General features: G+C 41.9%; 1 protein-coding gene across 2 annotated transcripts in view; it reads left to right on the plus strand.

Annotated features, from left to right (window-relative positions):
* Positions 1-21,921, plus strand: part of alk (ALK receptor tyrosine kinase) — a 650,197-nt gene that overhangs the window by 584,502 nt on the left and 43,774 nt on the right. For both annotated transcript variants that reach the window (XM_023951461.1, XM_023951462.1), the window contains exons 17-21: positions 3,445-3,543; positions 13,263-13,418; positions 14,393-14,506; positions 15,213-15,399; positions 19,744-19,834. In XM_023951461.1, coding sequence (XP_023807229.1) covers positions 3,445-3,543; positions 13,263-13,418; positions 14,393-14,506; positions 15,213-15,399; positions 19,744-19,834 — 647 coding nt within the window. The remainder of the gene's footprint in view (positions 1-3,444; positions 3,544-13,262; positions 13,419-14,392; positions 14,507-15,212; positions 15,400-19,743; positions 19,835-21,921) is intronic.

Here is a 21,921-nt window from a genome sequence, read left to right on the forward strand (position 1 = left end):
TTTGGAAGATCGCCTTGTATATTACCGAGCTGCTGCATAAATATGTGACAGCACAGGTTTGTTTACAACGGGACACATTTCCTTTCGGTATTTTCGACACTATATATTTTAGACACGATATTTTGCCCATGTAACCACGCACTGGTCGACAATCCTGTAGATGTCGTTCACGTCGATTTTCGGGAGACCTTGTAGAAAACGGGTGATATATGCCATCTTACGCAATCAAAATCTGCCGTGTCGCTGCTATAGAAGTCGCAAGGCGGAAATGGTCGGCCTCACACTCAAGGCGGCGGAAGTAGAACTCCTTACTTTCGTGCACGGAGCCTATTGTATCTCATATATAAGTTGCATTCACCAAAGCAAATTCATAGTGCTTTTATTTTGGTAAGTTAAAATATAGAAAGGGAACAGTCAACCTTGTCTGATTTAAAAAATATATAAATATTTTTTTCAGGTGTAAGAAAAAACAAACAATGAATGAGCCTTAACCAATAAGTTTCTAATTCTATTGGGGAAATAAAATACTGTTTATTTTCAGCATTAATGTAGCTTCTCTAGTGCTTTTAAACAGTTCAGGAGCCTGAATGGTGCTTTAAAAATAAAGAGTGGGGCACACACACTGATTCTTTCCAGAAACAAAGTGTGATGATGAGGCAGCATGACAGAACGAACGAAAGTTGCTTTAATTTGACAAAGAAGGGGCTTTGTTTACATATCTGCTCTGTTGCACCTTTGCAGCCACGCTTCACACACAGAAGTAACTGGTAATGCTGATCACCACAGTCAGGCTTTTTCAGAGGATTGTACATATCCCTCTGATCCATCAGGTCCCTAAACTAGAATCCATTGCTTTGAGGTTCTGCAGAACTTTAGCCCCCTTTGCTAGCATGTTGAGTAAGCCCTGGCTGCAGCCTGCAGAATGGGTCAACATAGTGGAATGCTGGAACGCAGAGGAATGTGAACACGCTGTGGAATGTTAACCCCGCCCACGCTGAGCCTGTGCATTTGATTCACCTTTGTCACAGCAGTTGTGATTGCAGGAAAGGGGAAGAATCAGTGGAGCACATTTTGTGTCATTGTGAATTGTATGAGGAAGAAAGAGAACAGAGGGGAGGAAAATTTGAATGGTGCAATTTTTTTTATATCACTCAAAAAAAATGATTCAAGTCCCTCTTTCATGTAACACAATACAATTATGTTTGTTTTATTTAAAAATATTTATTTTAAAAGATTGTATCTACATTTAATTGACCTAACACAAAATGTATTAATAGTTTACCCTATAACTCCAGTAATCCAAAATAATTGAGTTCAAGTAAGGGGCATGCTGTTGAATGCTGTTTTCCTGTTTATCTTTATGCTTTTTGCCGTCTCACGGCTACAATTTTTCACCTATTTTAACCATTCAACTATTAAAATGTTCAACTCCTTCATCTAATGTAATGCCTGGTATGACTATTAGTCCTTCAAATCCTTCGACTTTTCAAAAGTGAAAACTTTAGTTCGTTTTTTCCACGTAAAAAACGAAACTGTGGCATGAAATCGTTTCAACTCGGCTTCTCCCAATAAGACGATACACGAAGAGCGTCATTTATAGAAATAAGGAATCTATTTATTTATACCGGCAGCCTCACTTCATCAACAGAGTGTTAGCTCAGTGGCTTAGTTGGCGGGTTTATAACTCAGAGGTTCTGAGTTGGAATCTGACATTAGACCGCTGTTGCTTGTTTTTTTTTTCCTTTGCCTTTCTTGATAAAACTGAGTTCGATTAACTCGATTATATTTCGTTACATGGAAGAATTTTCTTTGAGGTGGGGTTACTCATATTTATTGGATGTAAATCCTGACAAAACAATTAAATTGAGTTCATCCAATGAGTTATTTTTTTGAGTCTGTGAGGCCAGACAGAATTTATTAACTCCCTAATACATGCACATGGAAACTTGTAAAAGGCATAAGAAGACAGGAATCACTGTATAAATTCTCTAATTCAATTAAATTTATATTTTATTTAGCGCAATGAAAAACAATAAAAGGGGATCATGATTACAAAGAATGCATTAGGAAAATACTAAACTTTAACAAAACAGACTAAACTAAACTGTTATTCCTGCCCTTAGACCCCCCCCCTTCACGGTAAGGAAAAACTCCTTAAAAACCGGTAGGTGGCAATATTGCACATGGAAACTTGTAAAACCAATGAAGAAGACAGGCTAAATGTGGGCGGGGTTAACATTCCACAGCGTGTACACATTCAGCGTTCCAGCATTCCACTATGTTGTGCAGTTCTGCAGGCTGCAGCCAGGGGTAGTTGAGCATGTTAGCAGATGCTAAGCGCATTAGCCTATTAGCTGCTGCCATGCTTCATTGTCTCTTATTTATCTGAGCTGCTAAAAAGCACAGCAATCCACGTTTTTTCATCTTACTGGCAGCAACATGGCTCAGAGTTTCTGTTTGGTATCCATTCCAAGTAAAAACTAAATAGTTCATGTCTCATAACAACAGAACTGCCTCTGGCGGGCGGCAGTCTTTCTGCTGTTTTGTGCAGAGTAGAGCTGCTCAAAGAGGCTCCGTGTGCTCTGCTGCCAACTAGCGGTCGGAGGGTGAAGTGGACAACAAGAGTCAGACGCTGAAGGACGCTCAGAAATAATTAAATAAATATCGATCTGGCAGCATTTTGAATCGATACAAGTATTGCCAAATGACGTATTGCAATATATTGCCAAATGAATTTTTTTACACCCCTAGGCGTAACCTGCGCAAATGTTTGGCGGTCACGTATGTGTCGGGAGCAGCATCAAAACACACACACTGCCGAATTACTTTTATTATTATTAATTTTTAATACCCTCTGATGGTTTGAGTGTGGTTTAAGAGGGAAGAAATTATGAAATGAGGTACAATATATAGAAAATATGATGAGACGTGAAGAGCAGCATGCAGCTCGAGACTGCATGCGGCTCGGTGTTTGCCACCCCTGCCCTAGTTGAACATTCATATGCATTGACATTGTATCAGAGAATAGCCATTTCACATGTCAAGTGACATGCATACAAGAATGAATGACTGAGTGCATTTTTTGTTTATTTAGTTTTAACGGCCCGCAATCCAGCCACACCTCCTCTGTGGTTGACCGGTTGATTGGGATTAATTTATTGGTCACCCTGCCTTTAGCAACTTTCTGTTTACATTGTGTTCCTGCTTCAGCCAAGCTCCTACATAAGTTCAGTACATTTTCCTTATGTTACAGACATTTGTAATCCCAACCTGGCAGCAAGGTGGTAAACAAATGTTTGTTCCATTATTCCTTTGGCTCTTATGATATCAAGAACTAAAATCTCAGTGTTTTGCATCAGACAAAAGTGAGAGATTCCGAACGTTTCCAAATTACTATTTCTGTATGCTAGTTATTTTTCTGCTCTTTTGCTTCCTTGATTCCAGGTGGAAACACCTCCATAGAGGACAACCCCACAGCTGATGGTGATGATGGCACATCTTTTCTAGGCCCAGATGGAGAACCCTTCCTCTTCCCGCTCAAAGGTAACAGTAGAGCTTTGAAAATACATCTTATTGCTCACAGTTGTCAGCAAATAAGGTGCAAATAATTGCATATTTAGATTGTTTGTAGGTGGGAGTTCATACTCTTTCATTTTGTAAAATGACTAGAAAATTGCATTTACCAATTAAATCTTATTTTGGTTTTCTTATGGTGCATTAGGGCTAGTAGCACAGAGTGGTCTTCCATTTAATTTGTATGCTTGTAAAACAAAAAACACAACAACAAACATAGGTTCAGTTAAAGAATCCAGACTGTAGAGTGACTGAACGGAGAGTTAACCCATGGAAACGCTGCTTTGCCTCTGCTCCAGAATTCTGAGGGTTTGAGTCCAACATGTCCTTAAAACAGTGGCATTGTGAAAACCTCAGCACCATCCATGTGCATGTCAACTGTGATGATGATTGAATTGACACGAGAGCAGGTTTGTCCTGTCAAGAGCCAATCAAAAGTAAACACTGATTCTGTCTGTGACTGCAGCACTTCTGATAACTCGATACAGACAGACTGCACTACAGATGCTGGTAAAGGTTATGATCAGTAGATCGATCAGTGAGTAGACTACAAGTCCAATATGGCTAATTGTGCAACTGTTCTCGTCCTGAACTTCCATTCCATTATCATAACCCAATGTTTCCCTGTTTCTGGGCCACGGGGTTGCCGGAGCCTGTCCTGGCTACTGTTGGCGAAGGTGGGGTACACCCTGAACAGGTCACCAGCCTGTTGTAGGGCCCGATGGGGCTAGAGTGATCGCGCCCTCTACACTGGCCCCCAGGCGGCTTGCTGGCCGGCGGAGAGAATGTTGTGGCATTGGGAGGCATCCTGCTCGTGCTTTCAGAACCATTTCTCTTATTTTCATCGAGACAATAAAAAAAATGATCCTCTAGTTTTATTTTTACTTCTCTTTTTTCCCTCTTGGACAGCAAGTCTTCAAACTGGGTCGCAGAGACACGGAAGAAACTTTGGAAAGCGGCTGTTATTCAGACACAGCTCCTGTAGCAGGAGGGAAACCTACCACACAGGGAGAGACTGAATAATTTCACGAACCCAAACATGATTACAGATGCAGTTGTAGAGCCTTTTAAAATAAATGAATACACAGACACTGCTCCATAACAATCAGGCTGAAAACATTCCCACGATAAACGAATTTTTGATAGGCAGCGAATTTGTCGTGCGTCAAGAGTCTCTAACTTGAATTTGACATGCAAATCGCGTTTGGCGTGAACGCAGCTTAACATTACCAGTCCAACAAAAACGGCGAGAAATGTTGAAGCTATCCAGCCGTACGCTTTTGAGCCAGACACCAACTCAGACAAGGAAAACGAAGAAGTATATGGATGTAGTCGTCTTCAAGTGGAAGGATCAGAATGGAGCGGAGCAGGAAGCTTGTGGCCCGCCCGGTGTTTTATTTATGTAACAAATAAAATCTTTTTCAAAATAATTTTTTGTCTGCTTCACAATTTAAATAAATACTCAGAAAAGCAATTTTGAGCTGAATTTTCTTTATATAGGTCTTCCATCATCAGAAATATGACACAACAACATGAAAAAACATGGGGAAAAACAATTTTCATTGGAGTGATTTCAATTCGTTTTTTGTGACATTCCTGAATGAAAAAAGGGTCAGCCAGCCAGTTTTCACAAAATCATCCTGCTTTTAATTTCATTTTGCAAAATTACTTAATATTTACACAAAAGTGTCACTTCAGTCAATACATTTGTATTATACAGCAAAAACAGACCCCTTAGAAAAAGGAAAAGAATTCTTACCCCTTTGGCAGATTTTCTTTAAATAAGAAATAAAAAATCTGCCAGTGGGGTAAGAAAAGTTGTCTTACCAGGAATGCCTCTTTTTGTGTCACTAACACAGGTTTTAACTGAAAACCACATTGCCTCCGGTGGTATTGGGGTGGAGCCAGTGTTTGCAGCGGAGCCAGCATCAGGGTGTGAATGTGAATGGGTCTGTGACTGTAAAGGTCTTCGGGCCTTCGGGGAAGGTAGAACAGGACGATACAAGTAGGCGCCATTCTCAAACTAAGATTATTTTGCTATTGAAAAAATTATTTTCTTGCAAAACAGAATTTTTTTTCTTCCTAAAACAATGGTCTTTTTACTTTCTTAAAATTCCTCTTTTGCAGTGTAGGCACTTGAAAGAAACATACTACATTGGCTTACAAGTAGATTAAGAAATAAAAAGTAATAAAGCAACAAATAAAAACTTTCTCAATAGAAAGTGGAAAGCAGACAAAACAATTCAATAGCACATTTTTTTTTCCCTTAAGGAAATTCTTAAGCATCGTTTGTGACCTATTTGTAGCTTGTTTCATAACAGAATTAATAACTGTTATTATTTTGCTAAATATAATGTCAAATAATTTTAGCTTGGCATTCCTTAAACTGAGATTTACCTCAGATATTCTCTTAACTTTCCATTTCCATGATTAGTATTTACAGATAACACTTGTACACTTTCAATGCCATAAGTTTTGCCTAAAATAAAGATTTTTGATAACTTTGACTGCAGAAATATTAAATTAGAGTTTTCTCTGATGTCCTTTTGTGTAAGTAATCCTCACAGACAGTTAGTGTCCAGTGGGTTTACGGGTCTTCCAGATCCCAGCATAATACTGCGCTGAAATCAAAACACTGAAGCGGCATTATTAAGAGTTTTAAAAGACATGTTGATGGCCTCTGACTCTAGAAACACCTCTGTCATTATGTAACCCCTTGTGCTATCAGAGCAACGGTGTCCAGCTTGATTAGTTACCGTTTGCGTCTCGACCAGGACCGGACCGGAAATAACAGCAGTTTCTGACTACGGTCTGAAGCCTGAGGCTGAAAGGTAACACGCTGATGGGGCTCCAACTGTCCTGGAACAGCAAAATAAGCACAAAAGCACATATAGTAAGTCATGTGATCTCAGTTGGTGGTGTCCTGAGTTGACGTCACTGACGTACGACTCGCATTTACTGGGGAATATCCGATTTGTCTGCTTACATGGCACACGCAAATGCACGTATCTGATTCGTATCCGATTTATTTCTATATATGAATGAGGCCTGAATCAGATCTGAGAAAAACGGAATCCATGCGCTTTTTTCCTGATTACGCGTTCACCGGTCATATCCGATCTGTGCCACATGAGTGGAAAAAACCATGCACTTGAACCATGCAGTGTAAATGGGGCCTTAGTGGTTAAGTGCTAACTTTTAATTGGCTGAATTCAGTCTGGTCAGAGACATAAATTGTTGCTGTGAGGAGAAGATCCCTCTGATCAGACACCGTGTTTGTTGTCATTTTTGATTCAGCAATATCTCTCTCACCATGTTAAACTGTTGACCACAAACTGGAAGATCTTCAAGTTGAGATCTCTGGTATCCAAGCTAGAACTTGAAGGCATTATGTCTTAGTCACATGCACCCATACAGGGGGTTGACCTCTAAAGGCACTGCAGGTTTTTGGGCTGAGTTATAGACAGGAGGGACCACATCTTAAGGGGAACACCAGTGTGCTTCATTATTGATCTTATGTATGAACAACTGTAGGTCAAAACTGAAGGCTATGAGCGATGAGATGTGTTTGTGACAGTCCTTCACCCTCTTTAACTAGTTTTATTGTGAGATGCTGAAGGCTGTCTGCATGTCTGTATGTAATGTTGAATGTAAACATAACTTTATTTTAACAGGGTCTCCTTTTACAATCTCACTTGTTTGACACTTTCTATAGGTGAACAGGCCCAAAGAAGTTACAGGTTGTTTGTTAAAGGAGTCGGTGACGTGGCATGATGGCGCCAGTGTGTGCGGCCTGCCGTCTGTCAGCTCCGCTCCTAATTTTGTTTGTTGCTTTTTTACTATTTTTAATAAGCTGGCACCCTGTATCTGCTCTCCTGGTCTATGATCGCCAAGCTCTTCTCAAATTTGAGCATTACCAGGAATTTATTTTTAAACGGACTTTTAAATATGAATCTCCATTCTCGTCACCGCTCCTCTCTGGAATACCTGTTTACCTGCGTCGCATCCCGCCCAGCTGTCAGCGAGGAAGGCGTCTAAGGAGACGGGGAAAGAGGAGTGGGGTTCTTCTGAGGATTAAGGCCCTTCGGAGATCTTCTGAACGGCATCGTTCTGCTTCCTTGCGCTGGATCCTGTCTGTTGTTCCCGAAGCAGCGGTGGACCAGGCTCACCTGCCGGCAGCGGCCTTCTCTCTCCGTCGACGCCGGTTCTCCAAACGCGCTGTGGAGCTCGGGAATCTTCTTCCACTGTGTCGGGCCTCCTCATCCTTCAGTGCGGGTCAGGTGTTTGTGAGATCGGCCCTCATCAATGCCAGATCTCTCACAAACAAAACGTTTATCCTGAACGACTTCTTCACTTCCCGGGAGCTGGATATGATGTTCCTGACAGAGACGTGGCTTCAGGCTGGAGACTTGACGCCGTTCTCAGAGCTTCTCCCTCCAGGCTGTGGATTCCTCAGTTCTCCTCGGGCTGCAGGTAGAGGTGGAGGAGTTGCTGTAGTTTTCCGATCTCACCTTTCGTGTCGGCAGCTGCCAGCTGTCAGTTTCTCCAGCTTTGAGGTTCAGCTGGTGGAAATGAAATGCGACTCTCCGGTTCTCTGCGTGCTGATCTACAGGCCGCCCAAGTTCCATAAGGACTTTCTTCAGGACTTTGCAACATTACTGTCCGAGATCATTTTAAAGTATGACCGGATTTTAATTGTTGGAGATTTTAATATTCATGTGTGTTGTGAGAGCAAGCCACTAACAAAAGATTTTCTGGACTTGATCAGCTCTTTTAACCTGCAGCAGTTAGTGAAGAGCTCCACGCACGAGAAAGGACACATCCTGGATCTGGTTTTAACTCTGGGACTACATGGAGATGTCAAGGAGATTATTGATGCCCGTTTTTCTGACCATCTGCCCGTTTTATTTGACTTTGATCTCTTAACGCTGCCGCCTGATGAACGCGCCCCCGCGCGCCCCCGCCGCCTGATGAACGCGCAGACAGCGCTGCAGTTTTCAGCGGCTTTCTCAGCCTCTGAGCTTTGCTCCTTGGATGTTCAGGATGGAGATGTTGATAAACTCCTGGGGGATTTTAGCTCTGTTTGCACGGGCATTTTAGATGTCATTGCTCCATATAAGGTTAAACGCAGTAAACCGGCCCCGGAGCCTTGGATTAATGACCATACTCGCGCGCTCAGACGCTCATGCCGTCGCGCGGAGCGTAAATGGAAAAAAGACGGGCTTCATGTTTCATTACAGATTTTTAGAAACTCCTTGACTGAGTATCAGGCTGCTGTAAAAAATTCCAAGACCCAGTTTATGTCAAATGTTGTGTCTGAGAACATCAGCAAGCCTAAGGTCCTTTTTAATTCTTTAAAGTCTCTTTTAAGTCCTGGTAATTTATCCTGTCTGACTCCTTCTGTTTTACTTTGTGAACAGTTCTTAACATTTTTTATTGACAAAGTCAGTGCTGTCAGGTTTTTACCCTCTCCTTGTACCCCTGACCCCTCTGTTTTAACGCCCCCACCTGCTGTTTTTGACCAGTTTGAGCCTGTCACTGTCTCCCAGATCTCTGAGATAGTTCAACACCTGAGGCCTTCCTCCTGCCCAGGTGACTGCATTCCCCCCAGACTCCTGAAGGAGGTCTTTGATACCATTGGCCCCTGGATAGTTGGTCTCCTTAACTCCTCTCTTGTCTCGGGGTGTGTGCCAGCTGCTTTTAAACATGCTGTTGTGCACCCCCTTTTGAAAAAGCACAACTTGGATCCCAATGTTCTATCAAACTTTAGGCCGATCTCCAAGTTGTCTTTTCTTTCAAAAATTTTAGAGAAGGTGGTTTATCTACAACTGCAGGAGCATCTAACAAATTATGATATCTTCGAGAAGTTTCAGTCAGGTTTTAAATCCTGCCACAGCACTGAAACGGCTCTCCTCAGGGTGTGTAACGACCTGCTTCTAGCTGCTGATTCTGGGGCCTCCACTGTTTTAATTCTTTTAGATCTCTCTGCTGCTTTCGACACAGTGGATCACAGTGTTTTATTATCCCGACTGGAGCACTCTGTCGGTGTGAAGGGCACAGCACTCAGTTGGTTCAGTTCATATTTATGTGGCAGGAGTTTTTCTGTCCAACTAGGACAGTGCTCTTCTTCAGAGGCTCCGCTCAAATATGGTGTACCCCAGGGCTCAGTTTTAGGCCCACTTTTATTCTCACTTTATCTGCTGCCACTGGGGTCCATTTTTAGGAAATATAACGTGTCATTCCACTGCTACGCAGATGACATCCAGATCTATCTTCCCCTAAAATCTGGAGGAGCGGATGTTCTCGACAGATTGCAGAACTGCTTAGCAGACATCAAGTCTTGGATGGAGCTTAACTTCCTCTGTCTAAATGAAAACAAGACAGAGGTGTTTGTCTTTGGAAAGACTGACCTGCTGACAGGCTGCTGTAGTGCTGTTGGCCCCCTGGACCCTTCAGATGCTCCATTCATTAGAGATCTTGGGGTGAACCTTGACAGACATTTTAAATTTGACAGGCAGGTCAGTGTTGTAGTCCAGTCTAGTTTTTATCACTTGAGGCTAATTAGCAAAGTCAAGCCATATCTTCCTCCTCACGCTTTGCAACAAGTGATTCATGCTTTGATCTTTTCCAGACTGGACTACTGTAACTCTCTGTACAGTGGTATAGATCAGTCTCTGCTCCGCCGCCTCCAGCTGGTTCAAAATTCAGCGGCCCGCCTGTTAACGGGGACCAGACGGTGTGAGCATATAACACCGATATTACGCTCACTTCATTGGCTGCCTGTGTCTTTTAGAATTACTTTTAAGATTTTGCTTTTGGTTTTTAAATGTCTGAATGGTCTGGCACCTCAGTATCTTTCTGAGCTTCTGCATGTTTATCGTCCTTGTCGAGTCCTTAGGTCTGAAGATCAAATGCTTTTAGCGGTTCCCAGGACTCGGCTTGTGACTCGGGGAGACAGAGCCTTTTCAGTTGCAGGTCCTAAACTCTGGAATGCTGTCCCTTTTTCTGTGAGGTCTGCCAGAACTGTCAGTAATTTTAAGACTCTTTTAAAAACACATCTTTTTACTCAGGCTTTTAACTCCAGTGAGCATATCTAGTGGGCCAGCTTGTTCATTGTTCATTTTATTAATCTTATTCTTTTATTGTTTTATTGCTTTTATTGTTCAATTGATTTTATTGTTTTATTCCTATTGTTTCTTTATTGCATCGTATTGTTTGTGATTTTAGTTGATTTTATGTTAAGCACTTTGGTTGCCTTGGCTTTTATAAGTGCTATACAAATAATAAATTGATTGATTGATTGAAATCCAGTAAACAGGCAAACGTCATCTCTGCTCTGAAGCACAACACATGCTCATCAGTATGCAGTCAGCAGCTGGGCTTCAGAATATGCCTCCTTGAAAAGCTTTCCAGTGTATCTGGGTTAGATTTGTTTTCTTGTTTTTCTTTACTTACAAGACTTGAGGGATTCACAGTAAAAACAGATTCTGCACATGACTCCTAGCATTGGCTGCTAAACTGCACATGCATTTAACTCGACAGTCCGTGACTAATTCATGTTTGAATGCTTTGTCTTCACATGCAGTTGTTTTCCATTAGTACAACCAGTTTCTTTATTTCCATACTGAGTAAATGATGTAAAATCATCTAGTTAAATAACTGTTGCACTGTAATTTAAAGAATATAAAGAAATGGTCCAAACAAACCTGGATCCTAATTTAAAACCTGCAAACAATAAAAGTATTTTAATGTTTGTTGGGTGGTCAAAGACAAGAATGAATCCTGTCAGTCAGGAATCACAAGAGGCAGTTCTCTTAAAATATTCCAGACTTTATTGAATACAGTAAAAGCAACAGCTCATAAGACTATGGCAGAGGGCTAGAGAGTTCAAAGGTTGTAACATCTCCCTGAAATAATCCAACCCTACGTCTTCTACTTGGCCGCATGGCAGCTTCACTGCATGGAGGCGCTGTAGTGTCAGACTCAAACTGAAAAACCACCACTTTGCATGCTGGAGGAGGGTTTGGCTCCACTACTGACACATTTTTCCCAAGGTCAACAACAGCACCATATTTTGATGGAAAGTCAAAACCCAAAAGTGTCTCTTTTGATGTCATGTCTGACACCAAAAAGTCAACTGCCATGCTCAGTGATTCAGTTTGGCAGACAGTTAATTAATTAATTACTTCTACTCCATTTAAAGCTTTTTGTCCCCCCCCCCCCCCCATACTTTTAGAAATAACGGAGCGAGAAACGTCTCAACACACACATGACAGTCGATTTCACCTGTCGTTGCTTTAAGATAGCCAAACCCCCTGTCAAACTTTTGAAAGCCAAATTACATAAGGACAGTCACGTCATGAGTTCCTCTTGCGACCACACTTCCAACAAACCTTGGTAAGCTCTTGGTCTTGTGTTGACCATGGGGGGGACAGTGTGCTGTTTTTACTATAAAGTGTAAAGATTTTACTTCTTGCTTCTGAGTTTCAACAAACTTCACCAACAAATCAACATGTTCATCGTTAGAATTTTTGTTTGAAACAACGCGCACTCCTGCGTCAGTAGCAACATGACTTTTTTCCAGGTCAATGATAAGTACCAAGTATAAAAGTGTATTTATATTCTCTCTTTGAGAACACTTTATTTTGTCTAAATATCAACTTGAAGACCAAGAAATGCTTTACATGTATTTGGAATGATACACAAGACAGGTCCATGGAAAAACATCCAAAGAGAAAAGAAAACGTAAGAGTTCATAGCTTTTATAACAATTCTGACCCAGTTTGAGACCCAACTTTCACAAGACCCATTCTAATGAAAATCATGTTTTTGGTGTTTTTAACACGTTCTTGTGTCATTTTTCTCATGATGGAGGATATATGTGAAGAAAATTAAGCTCAAATTTGCATTTCTTTGCATTTCTGTGTATCTTTCTTTATTGAAATTGTTGTAAATCATGAGCTGATGAAAAAATGCCATTTGAAAAAGATTGTATTTGTGACGTGGAAAATATGCTAGGCAGGCCACAACCTCCCTGTTCCGCTTCATTCCGCTTGTACACAAATAGATGGCATCTGGCTCACAACTCTACAGCTGGATAGTTCTGATATTGCTTGCCTTTATGTTGTTCCAGTAATGCTAGGTTGGGGTTATGAGGGGTTGTAAGTTAGTGGGAAAGAATGTAAACAAATGGAAGGGCGGCGGCCTTATTCCACGGCAACAGTCCTTTCCACAGTATTTTAAAGACCACTGGAAACACAAAAACAATCAAAAAATGATTGGAGTGGGACTTTAAAAAGTTTTACCAAAGCAGGTCCATGGAAAAACATCCAAAGAGAAAAGAAAACGTAAGAGTTCATAGCTTTTATAACAATTCTGACCCAGTTTGAGACCCAACTTTCACCTTCCAAAGCTACTTGAAAGTACCTAATACCTATATTTGATTATCAAGTCCCAGAATATATAAACCCTGGTTATATATGTGGTTTTTGTGTCTCACCTGCTGCTGATCACTACATTCGGGGAGGGTTCCTCCAGTGAGAAAGAGAAAAGGCGGGGCTATGTGGGGAAAAAGCTCATTTCTGGCCTTAAAGTGCACACTGTTACAGGGCAACATTTCAGTTTTTTTTAAAAAGCTGTGATAATTCTTTCTAAATTTGGTGTTCCAACCTTTGTGTCGGCACCTGCAGCCATCGATGGTGACGGTGAAGTGATCATCAGCCCCGTTCAGAATTGCAGCCACTGTGAGAGTAGAGAATGCCACGAGAGCAACGATGGCATCATCTGCTACTGCGACGAAGACCTCATCCTGGCTGCAGACAGAGTGTCCTGCATCAACGCCTCAGGTTTCTCCATTTCTTTAATTTAGCTCTTTTTCTTCAACAATAATATAGGAAATGAGTTCAAACTTAAAAAAATGGGTTTAGCTAAATTGTACCTTTAACCGGCTGTGACTCACACAGCCGATAATGAATATATGTCTAGAATGTTATTATGCCTGGAAGGCTCTACGCTTTATTGAATCTTTATCTGAGCAAATGTTTTTTAATAGGGCTTTAATGATTCAGAATAATTTTCAATAAGTGGGATGAGCTAACTTATTAATGACAAGGACAACGTCTATCAGCAGCAGCAGCTCTGTGGACCCTTTTCTGCTGCTGGTGTCTCATTAAAGCTCTCTATAAAAATATGTTGAGGATTTGAGCATAATAGGCTTCGCCTGGACTCCAATACTAAAAGATTATGCAATGGATTTTAAAAGTGCAGGATTAAATAAGTTCATATCATTGAAGCGCAGCAGTTTCACGTCTTTTTCTTGTCTTAAATTGTTAAAGTCTTGCAGAGACTCCAAATGGATTCTTTAATTATAAATGTAATAATCAAAGTGATTAATGCATTTATGAATGGATTTGTAAAATGACTGGCTATGGTGAATGTTTGAAGAAATAAAACAGTAATTTGCATCTAAGTAGTAATGTCCCACAGCCTAAGTTTGCCCTACTACACGAAACATAGATCTGTCCCTATTAATGGCAAGCAGTAGATAATCTCATTAAGCAACATCATAAAAGGTCAGAATCTCAATACCATTCTCTTTCTGTGAGCTGATTTGTTTCTCTGCTCCAACAAGAGGAATTAGATGTCGCCTCGCCGCTGAGGAAAATTTGCCATGCAGCTGCCGTTGCAGCTCCAGAGCTCTGTTGTGTCATTGCTTTCACATCATTAATTAAGTGGGGGAACAGGGTGGTGGAGTGAATGTTAATACTCCTCTGGGGCAGATAAACACTCCATAACACTGTTGTCTCCTCTTGTCCTGCAGGAGTGAACCCGCTGTCTCAACCCCCGTCCCTCTCCCACCTGGCTCTGGGTCTGTCTGTGGGCACCTCGGCCCTCATCGCGGCCTTGCTGCTGGCTGTGTCCGGAGTCATGATAAGTAAGTTGGAGCCACAGTCAACTGGCTGACCACAGCACTGAGACGGCTCTGACCAAAGTAACTACGGACGGACGGACGGATGGATGCATGGATGGATGGATGGATGTTTTTATTTTTAATATCATTCAGTTTGCTGCAGAAAAGGTGCTGGAAGCCATAGTTTTCCATAGTACTATGATCATGATAATGTACTATGATCATCACATCACAAAGAATGTGAATATGTGCAATGTTAAAGGTAAGGAGGCCACATTGACCACATGACCAATGAAAGCTATTCATAATGGATGACCATTTAAGTAAATAAGCACACCACACACACACTTAAACTCTTTCTGCCACTCACATGTTTACAGCTCAGACTCCAGCACTGAAACTTGAGCTTTTTTTTTTATCCTGTTTGCTTTCCAACACAAAGTTCTCTAGTTTGGAATAACGAAGGGTTTGGTGATTTGTTCACCTCTTTTCCTGCACTGTGTTTGTAAAGTAATAAGAGTTAGCTATCTCAAAGAGATGCTTCTGTGTCTGAAAGAGATAAAACATTCAATTTTAGGAAAACGCTTTCTCTGCAAGAATGCAGTCTTTAGAATTTAGAGTTCCACTTTGTGTCCGGCCATTTTACAAAAAGGAGGCTTCAAAGTTCAGTTTGGTATTTTTTTTTATAAGCCTCTCAGTAGAAATCACACTCTTGTTCTCAACGTACCAGTGTACAGGCGTAAACACACAGAGCTGCAGTCTATCCAGCTGGAGCTGCAGAGTCCAGACTGCAAACTCAGCAAGCTGCGAGCCTCCACCATCATGACTGACTACAACCCCAACTACTGCTTTGCTGGCAAGACAGCGTCCGTCAATGACCTGAAGGAAGTGCCGCGGAGAAACATTTCCCTCACCAGGTAAAAGGCTCGGCAGTTTCACCAACCAATGCTGGGAAGGTGTAGGGCTGAAAATGTCAAGGTAACACTTTATAATAACTACTCAATATACTTAGTTATCAAACTATTTATATACTGTTAGTTTATAATATATAAAAGACTTGTTAAAAAAAAGTAAAAGTTTGGTATGGATTTATTATTGGGTCTTATTAAATAGTATCAGATCATGAACAAGCTGTTAATCTAGCCACAGGGGTTGCAAGTCAGTAACTTCTGTGCCGGTCCCAAGCCCGGATAAATAGAGAGGGTTGCGTCAGGAAGGGCATCCGGCGTAAAAATTGCCAAAATAACCATGCGAATCATCCACAACACTTTAGACATACCGGATCGGTCGAGGCCCGGGTTAACAACGACCGCCACCGATGCTGTTAACCTACAGGGTGTTGGTGGAAATTTGACTACTGTTGGTCGAAGAAAGAGGGGAGGCAGAAGGGTCCGGGGCCAGAGAGAGAAGGGAAAAGGCAGGAACATAGGTTTGAGAATAGGGACTCTTAACGTTGGCACAATGACAGGGAAAGGCAGAGAGCTGGCAGACATGATGGAGAGAAGGAAGGTAGATGTACTGTGTGTGCAGGAGACAAGGTGGAAGGGCAGCAAGGCACGTAGTATTGGAGGAGGATACAAACTGTTCTATCATGGTGTTGATAGGAAGAGAAACGGGGTAGGAGTGATTCTGAAGGGGGAGTTTGTAAACAGTGTTCTAGAGGTGAAAAGAGTCTCAGACAGGATGATGAGCCTAAAGTTAGAAATTGAAGGGGTGATGGTGAATGTAGTCAGTGGGTATGCGCCACAGGTTGGCTGTGAGTTAGAAGTGAAGGAGAGATTCTGGAGTGAGTTGGATGAGGTCATAGAGAGTATCCCCAGAGGAGAGAGAGTTGTTATTGGAGCAGACTTTAATGGGCATGTTGGTGAGGGCAACAGAGGTGATGAGGAGGTGATGGGCAGGTTTGGTGTGAAGGAAAGGAATCTGGAGGGACAGATGGTGGTGGACTTTGCGAAGAGGATGGAAATGGCCGTAGTCAACACTTACTTCCAGAAGAGAGAGGAACATAGAGTGACATACAGAAGTGGAGGTAGGAGTACTCAGGTGGACTACATCCTATGTAGACGAGGTCATTTGAGAGAGGTTATTGACTGCAAAGTGGTGGTAGGAGAGAGTGTAGCCAGACAGCACCGCATGGTGGTGTGTAAGATGACTCTGGAGGTCAGGAAGAAGAAGAGAGGGAAAACAGAAAAGAAGACCAAGTGGTGGAAGCTACAGAATGAAGAAACTTGTGAGGAATTTAGGCAGAAGTTGAGACTGGTCCTGGGTGGGCAGGATGAGCTTCCAGATGACTGGGAAACTACAGCAGAGATTATCAGGGAAACAGGTAGGAAGGTGCTAGGTGTGTCATCTGGAAAGAGGAAAGACGGTAAAGACACTTGGTGGTGGAATGAGGAAGTACAGGAATGCGTCCAGAGGAAGAGGTTGGCTAAAAAGAAGTGGGATGTAGAAAGGACTGAGGAAGGTAGACAGGAGTACAAGGAAGCGCAGCGTAGAGTGAAAAGAGAGGTGGCAAAGGCCAAACAGAAAGCTTACGATGAGCTATATGACAGGTTAGACACAAAGGAAGGAGAAAAGGACTTGTACAGGCTAGCCAGACAGAGAGACAGAGATGGGAAGGACGTGCAACAGATAAGGGTGATTAAGGACAGAGATGGAAAGGTGCTAACTACCCAGGAGAGTGTACAGAAAAGATGGAAGGAGTATTTTGAGGAGCTGATGAACGTGGAAAATGACAGGGAAAGAAGGGAGGAAGATGTGGTTGTTGTGGAGCAGGAAGTAGCAGAGATTGGAAAGGATGAGGTTAGGAAGGCTCTGAAAAGGATGAAGGGCGGAAAGGCCGTTGGTCCTGATGACGTACCTGTGGAGGTATGGAAGTGCTTAGGAGAGACAGCAGTGGAATTTCTAACGAGGTTGTTCAATAGGATTTTAGAGAGTGAGAAAATGCCTGAGGAATGGAGGAGAAGCGTTCTGGTTTCAATCTTTAAGAACAAGGGTGACACGCAGAACTGCAGCAACTATAGAGGAATAAAGTTGATGAGCCACACAATGAAGCTGTGGGAAAGAGTAGTGGAAGCCAGGCTTAGGAAGAAGGTGGAGATCTGTGAGCAGCAGTATGGTTTCATGCCCCGTAAGAGCACCACTGATGCCATTTTTGCTTTGAGAATGTTGATGGAAAAGTACAGAGAAGGTCAGAAGGAGCTGCATTGTGTGTTCGTGGATTTAGAGAAGGCGTATGACAGGGTGCCGAGGGAGGAGCTGTGGTACTGTATGAGGTCGTCTGGAGTGGCAGAGAAGTATGTCAGAGTAGTTCAGGACATGTATGAGAGAAGTATGACGGTGGTGAGATGTGCTGTAGGTCAGACAGAGGAGTTCAAGGTGGAGGTGGGACTACACCAAGGATCAGCTTTGAGTCCTTTTTTGTTTGCTATGCTGATGGACAGGCTGACAGACGAGGTAAGACAGGACTCTCCCTGGACAATGATGTTTGCGGATGACATTGTAATTTGCAGTGAGAGTAGAGAGCAGGTGGAGGAACAGCTAGAGAGGTGGAGGTTTGCTCTGGAAAGAAGAGGCATGAAGGTCAGTCGTAGTAAGACAGAATACATGTGTCTGAACGAGAGGGATCAAGGTAGAAGCGTTAGGCTACAGGGGGCTGAGGTGAAGAAGGTGCAGGAGTTTAAGTACTTGGGGTCAACAGTTCAGTGTGATGGGGAGTGTGGAAAAGAGGTGAAGAGGCGAGTGCAGGCAGGTTGGAGCGGGTGGAGGAAAGTGTCAGGAGTGTTGTGTGACAGAAGAGTGCCAGCAAGACTCAAAGGAAAGGTGTACAAGACAGTTGTGAGACCAGCTCTGCTCTATGGGTTAGAGACGGTAGCAATGAGACAGAGACAAGAGGCTGAGATGGAGGTAGCGGAGATGAAGATGTTGAGGTTCTCCTTAGGAGTGACCAGGTTAGACAGGATAAGGAACGAGTACATCAGAGGGACGGCTCATGTTGCCTGTGTTAGCGACAAAGTCAGAGAAGCCAGACTGAGATGGTTTGGACATGTTCAGAGGAGGGATAGTGGATATATTGGTAGAAGGATGTTGGAGATGGAGCTGCCTGGCAGGAGGGCAAGAGGACGGCCAAAGAGGAGATATATGGATGTCTTAACAGAGGACATGAAGTTGGCTAATGTTAGGGTAGATGATGTTCATGATAGAGTGAGGTGGAAAAGGATGATTCGCTGTGGCGACCCCTGATGGGAAAAGCCGAAAGAGAAAGAGAAGAGATCATGAACAAGCTGTTACTAAAGTACTTACTAATGACTTGTTAATTATCAGTTAATACTTCATATATGTTTCTGGGACACTCTTCTAAAGTTTGAAATGTTCCTCATATACCATCAGATAATGAATAAGGAATAGTGGCACATTTAAAATGACATCCCAGTAACATATATAAACTATTAACTGCTCCTTAAGTCATCAGTAAATAATTTACTAACATTTTGTTCACGATCTATTACGATCTATTATGAAAGCTAATGTATAAACCTTAAACAGTTAACTGTTATTTAACAAGTCATTTATAACTCATTAACTATCAGTTAATAAATGATTTGTTAACTGCTTTAACGGATAGTTATTGTAAAAGGTTACTGGTGCAATTCCTAGGTTTCAAGGAAACACATTCTTGATAAAGAAATGCATACAAACATATGTAAAGCTGAACCAAAAGGAAAAGTCAAAAGACAAAGGCCTCATTGTCGTATAAGGAGTCAAAGAAAGAAGCAGAATATCAAAAAAGTAGAAAATAAAAGAGAAAAATGGGTCGACTGCAGTAATTCAGGCAGCTTAGGAACTATTTTTGCAGGGACTCTTCAATTTTTAATTCACTCTGTGTTTGTAGACCGCCGGTTGATCACGTTGGTTCTCATTCTTTGAGAATGAGAAACCCTGTTTTTTGTTTTTTTTGCTTGCAGAACAGCAATGTTTTCCTTTTGTTGCATTTCACATTGGTTTTTGAAGGTGATGGATCAACCTAAAGCTGTAACTTGGTGTCAGATTTCATGTTCGACACCTTCACCCATTGATATGATGTTTTTTGGAGACACGGTTTTACTACTTATTTGGATAAATAGAAATTAATTTTGCTGCTCTGTTTTTCAAATATCAATTTCTCTTGATGTTAACCCATCAGTTAGGGAGAGTTTGTTTAAATGAAATTTGTGTCTGATTTATTAGCATTTTTGTTTATTAAGAATTGTAATTTCTTAAAGGGGTCTGGGTCACGGGGCTTTCGGTGAAGTCTATGAGGGACTGGCAGTTGGGATACCAGGAGAACAAAGTCCACTGCAGGTGGCAGTAAAGGTGAGTCTAAACTGGTGATATTTAATGAAGTCAGACTCAGGTGTCATAAACCACAACATAAAAACAGGTTCTGAACAATAAGGTCCATCACCTATTTCACTGTAGAGCTATAGCCCATCAAATGGTAACATTTTCTAACAATTGAACAAAACCTCACATGTGTTTATTGTGGTCTTTCATTCATTTCTAGAGTTATTGACCCTTTTTTTAATGGAAATTCAGCTGCAACCCTATAGACCAGGGGTCGGGAACCTATGGCTCGCGAGCCATATATGGCTCTTTTGATGGTCACATGTGGCTCGCAGACAAATCTTTAATTATACTTTTTTTTTCATTAGACCAGTCCTCGGGCGCGATGCGATGCCAGAGGCGCGCAGTAGTAGCGGTGCTTGGAGAGAAAACTATCAGTTTACTATTATCTATTATTTCACAGAGTTTGTACCACCCGGAAACCTGTGAATTGACGTGCCTAAAACTGCGCTCCCGTCTCTGAGAAAGAGCGCGCAGTTGTGGGGACTGGATGTGTGAGGGAGAAGGGGGGGGGGGGGGGGGGGGGGGGCAGCAGGTGAATTGCGCAGGGATGGCAAAAACGTAAACCCCGCTGCCCGTCACTCACTGCAGCGTGAGTGTGTGTTTGGCTCCAGGTCTGCATGTGAGCAGTCGTTCTCACATCTAAAGAACATTCAGACCTAAGATCACGTTTAAAGTCTCAACGCCTGCATGAAGCAGAAACTCACCACGTATCAACCAGACTAGACCATCAGCAAAACTACCACGAATCATTTATTAGCAACAGCATAACGATGACTTATTGTACTTTAAAAGTGTTAAAATTACATCAAATGCACACATTCATTTGTATTTTTAGTTTTAAAAATATTGTCGCGGACTGAGTTTAACTTGGCTGTTGGGCCTCGTTAAAAGTTCTGGAGTTCATGGAACGCATCGATCAAGCAGTGATCTGATTGGCCCTTTGTTCTGTCGCTCAGCCTGTTGTTAGGGAGTTTGGACCAATGGGGTTCAGCTATGGGCCGAATAAGGGAAATGGGAGGACTGGAGCGGGAGCAGGGGAATAAAAAGTTGAGAGAAGCGCTCTCGTCTCGTCTCGGCGGGCGAGAATAAGGAGTTGCTGAATTAATTGTACGGCGTTTGTTAGGGGTCTGCAGTAACCAGAACAATCAACCTTAAAAGAGGTTAAGTCTCCGTGCCTCAGTGTGGGAAAGGGACGCTACATTATTGTATGGCTCTTTCAAAATTAGATTTAAAAATATGTGGCGTTTATGGCTCTCTTGGTCAAAAAGGTTCCCGACCCCTGCTATAGACCCATGCATATGACGTCTGCCTGGAAGAACGTTGCTGCTGCAGACGTGTTTTGCCGTTGCTGCACTTTTGTCATGTCCAGTCAACTGGCTTTCATCGGTTCTGTCTCTGTTATCAGTAAGACAAAATAAATGCAAAATATCTATGAGGGTAGGAGGCAGTTCACATCCAAACAGGAGCTCTGGGAGGCTAGTCTGTCATCCTGCAAAGAAATTCAAGCAGAAACTCTCCAAAACTTCACACGTTCAATGAATGCAAGAATTGTGAAGCTGCTACACAATAAGGGGTCATATGTTCAAATGTAACTTGACCTACTTAGATGTTTTAGACTGAAATAGCTTTTGATTTAAGTAAATATGACCTCCTCATGCAGCAAATTCAACAAATGACCATTTTCAGTTCCTTAGAATTGATCGAATGTTGTGGAACTCTATTGTGTGTAGTAATGTGGATAATGCATTTGAAAGTTTTTAATTTAAAAAAATACTGTTATCTTTAGGAAGTTTGTTCAATAACATTTTATACTCACATTTAATACTTTGATGGTTAGTGACTTGAAAATTATGCTGACTGTCATTTGCATTGAGTATTTAGAAAAACCATAGAAAAATATAATTTGCACCATAATTTGACATGGTATGTAAATAAAGAGATGCAGCAACTCACAGAAACAGAATAAATAAGCTGATGTTTGTGTTAAAACTTGTTTTTAAAGATACTTAAGTAAAAATAAACCTGAAAAAGATCCAGCAGCTTTTATAGCACTG

Source organism: Oryzias latipes, chromosome 22 (genome assembly GCF_002234675.1).
Source record: "Oryzias latipes chromosome 22, ASM223467v1".
NCBI classification, from domain to species: Eukaryota; Metazoa; Chordata; class Actinopteri; order Beloniformes; family Adrianichthyidae; genus Oryzias; species Oryzias latipes.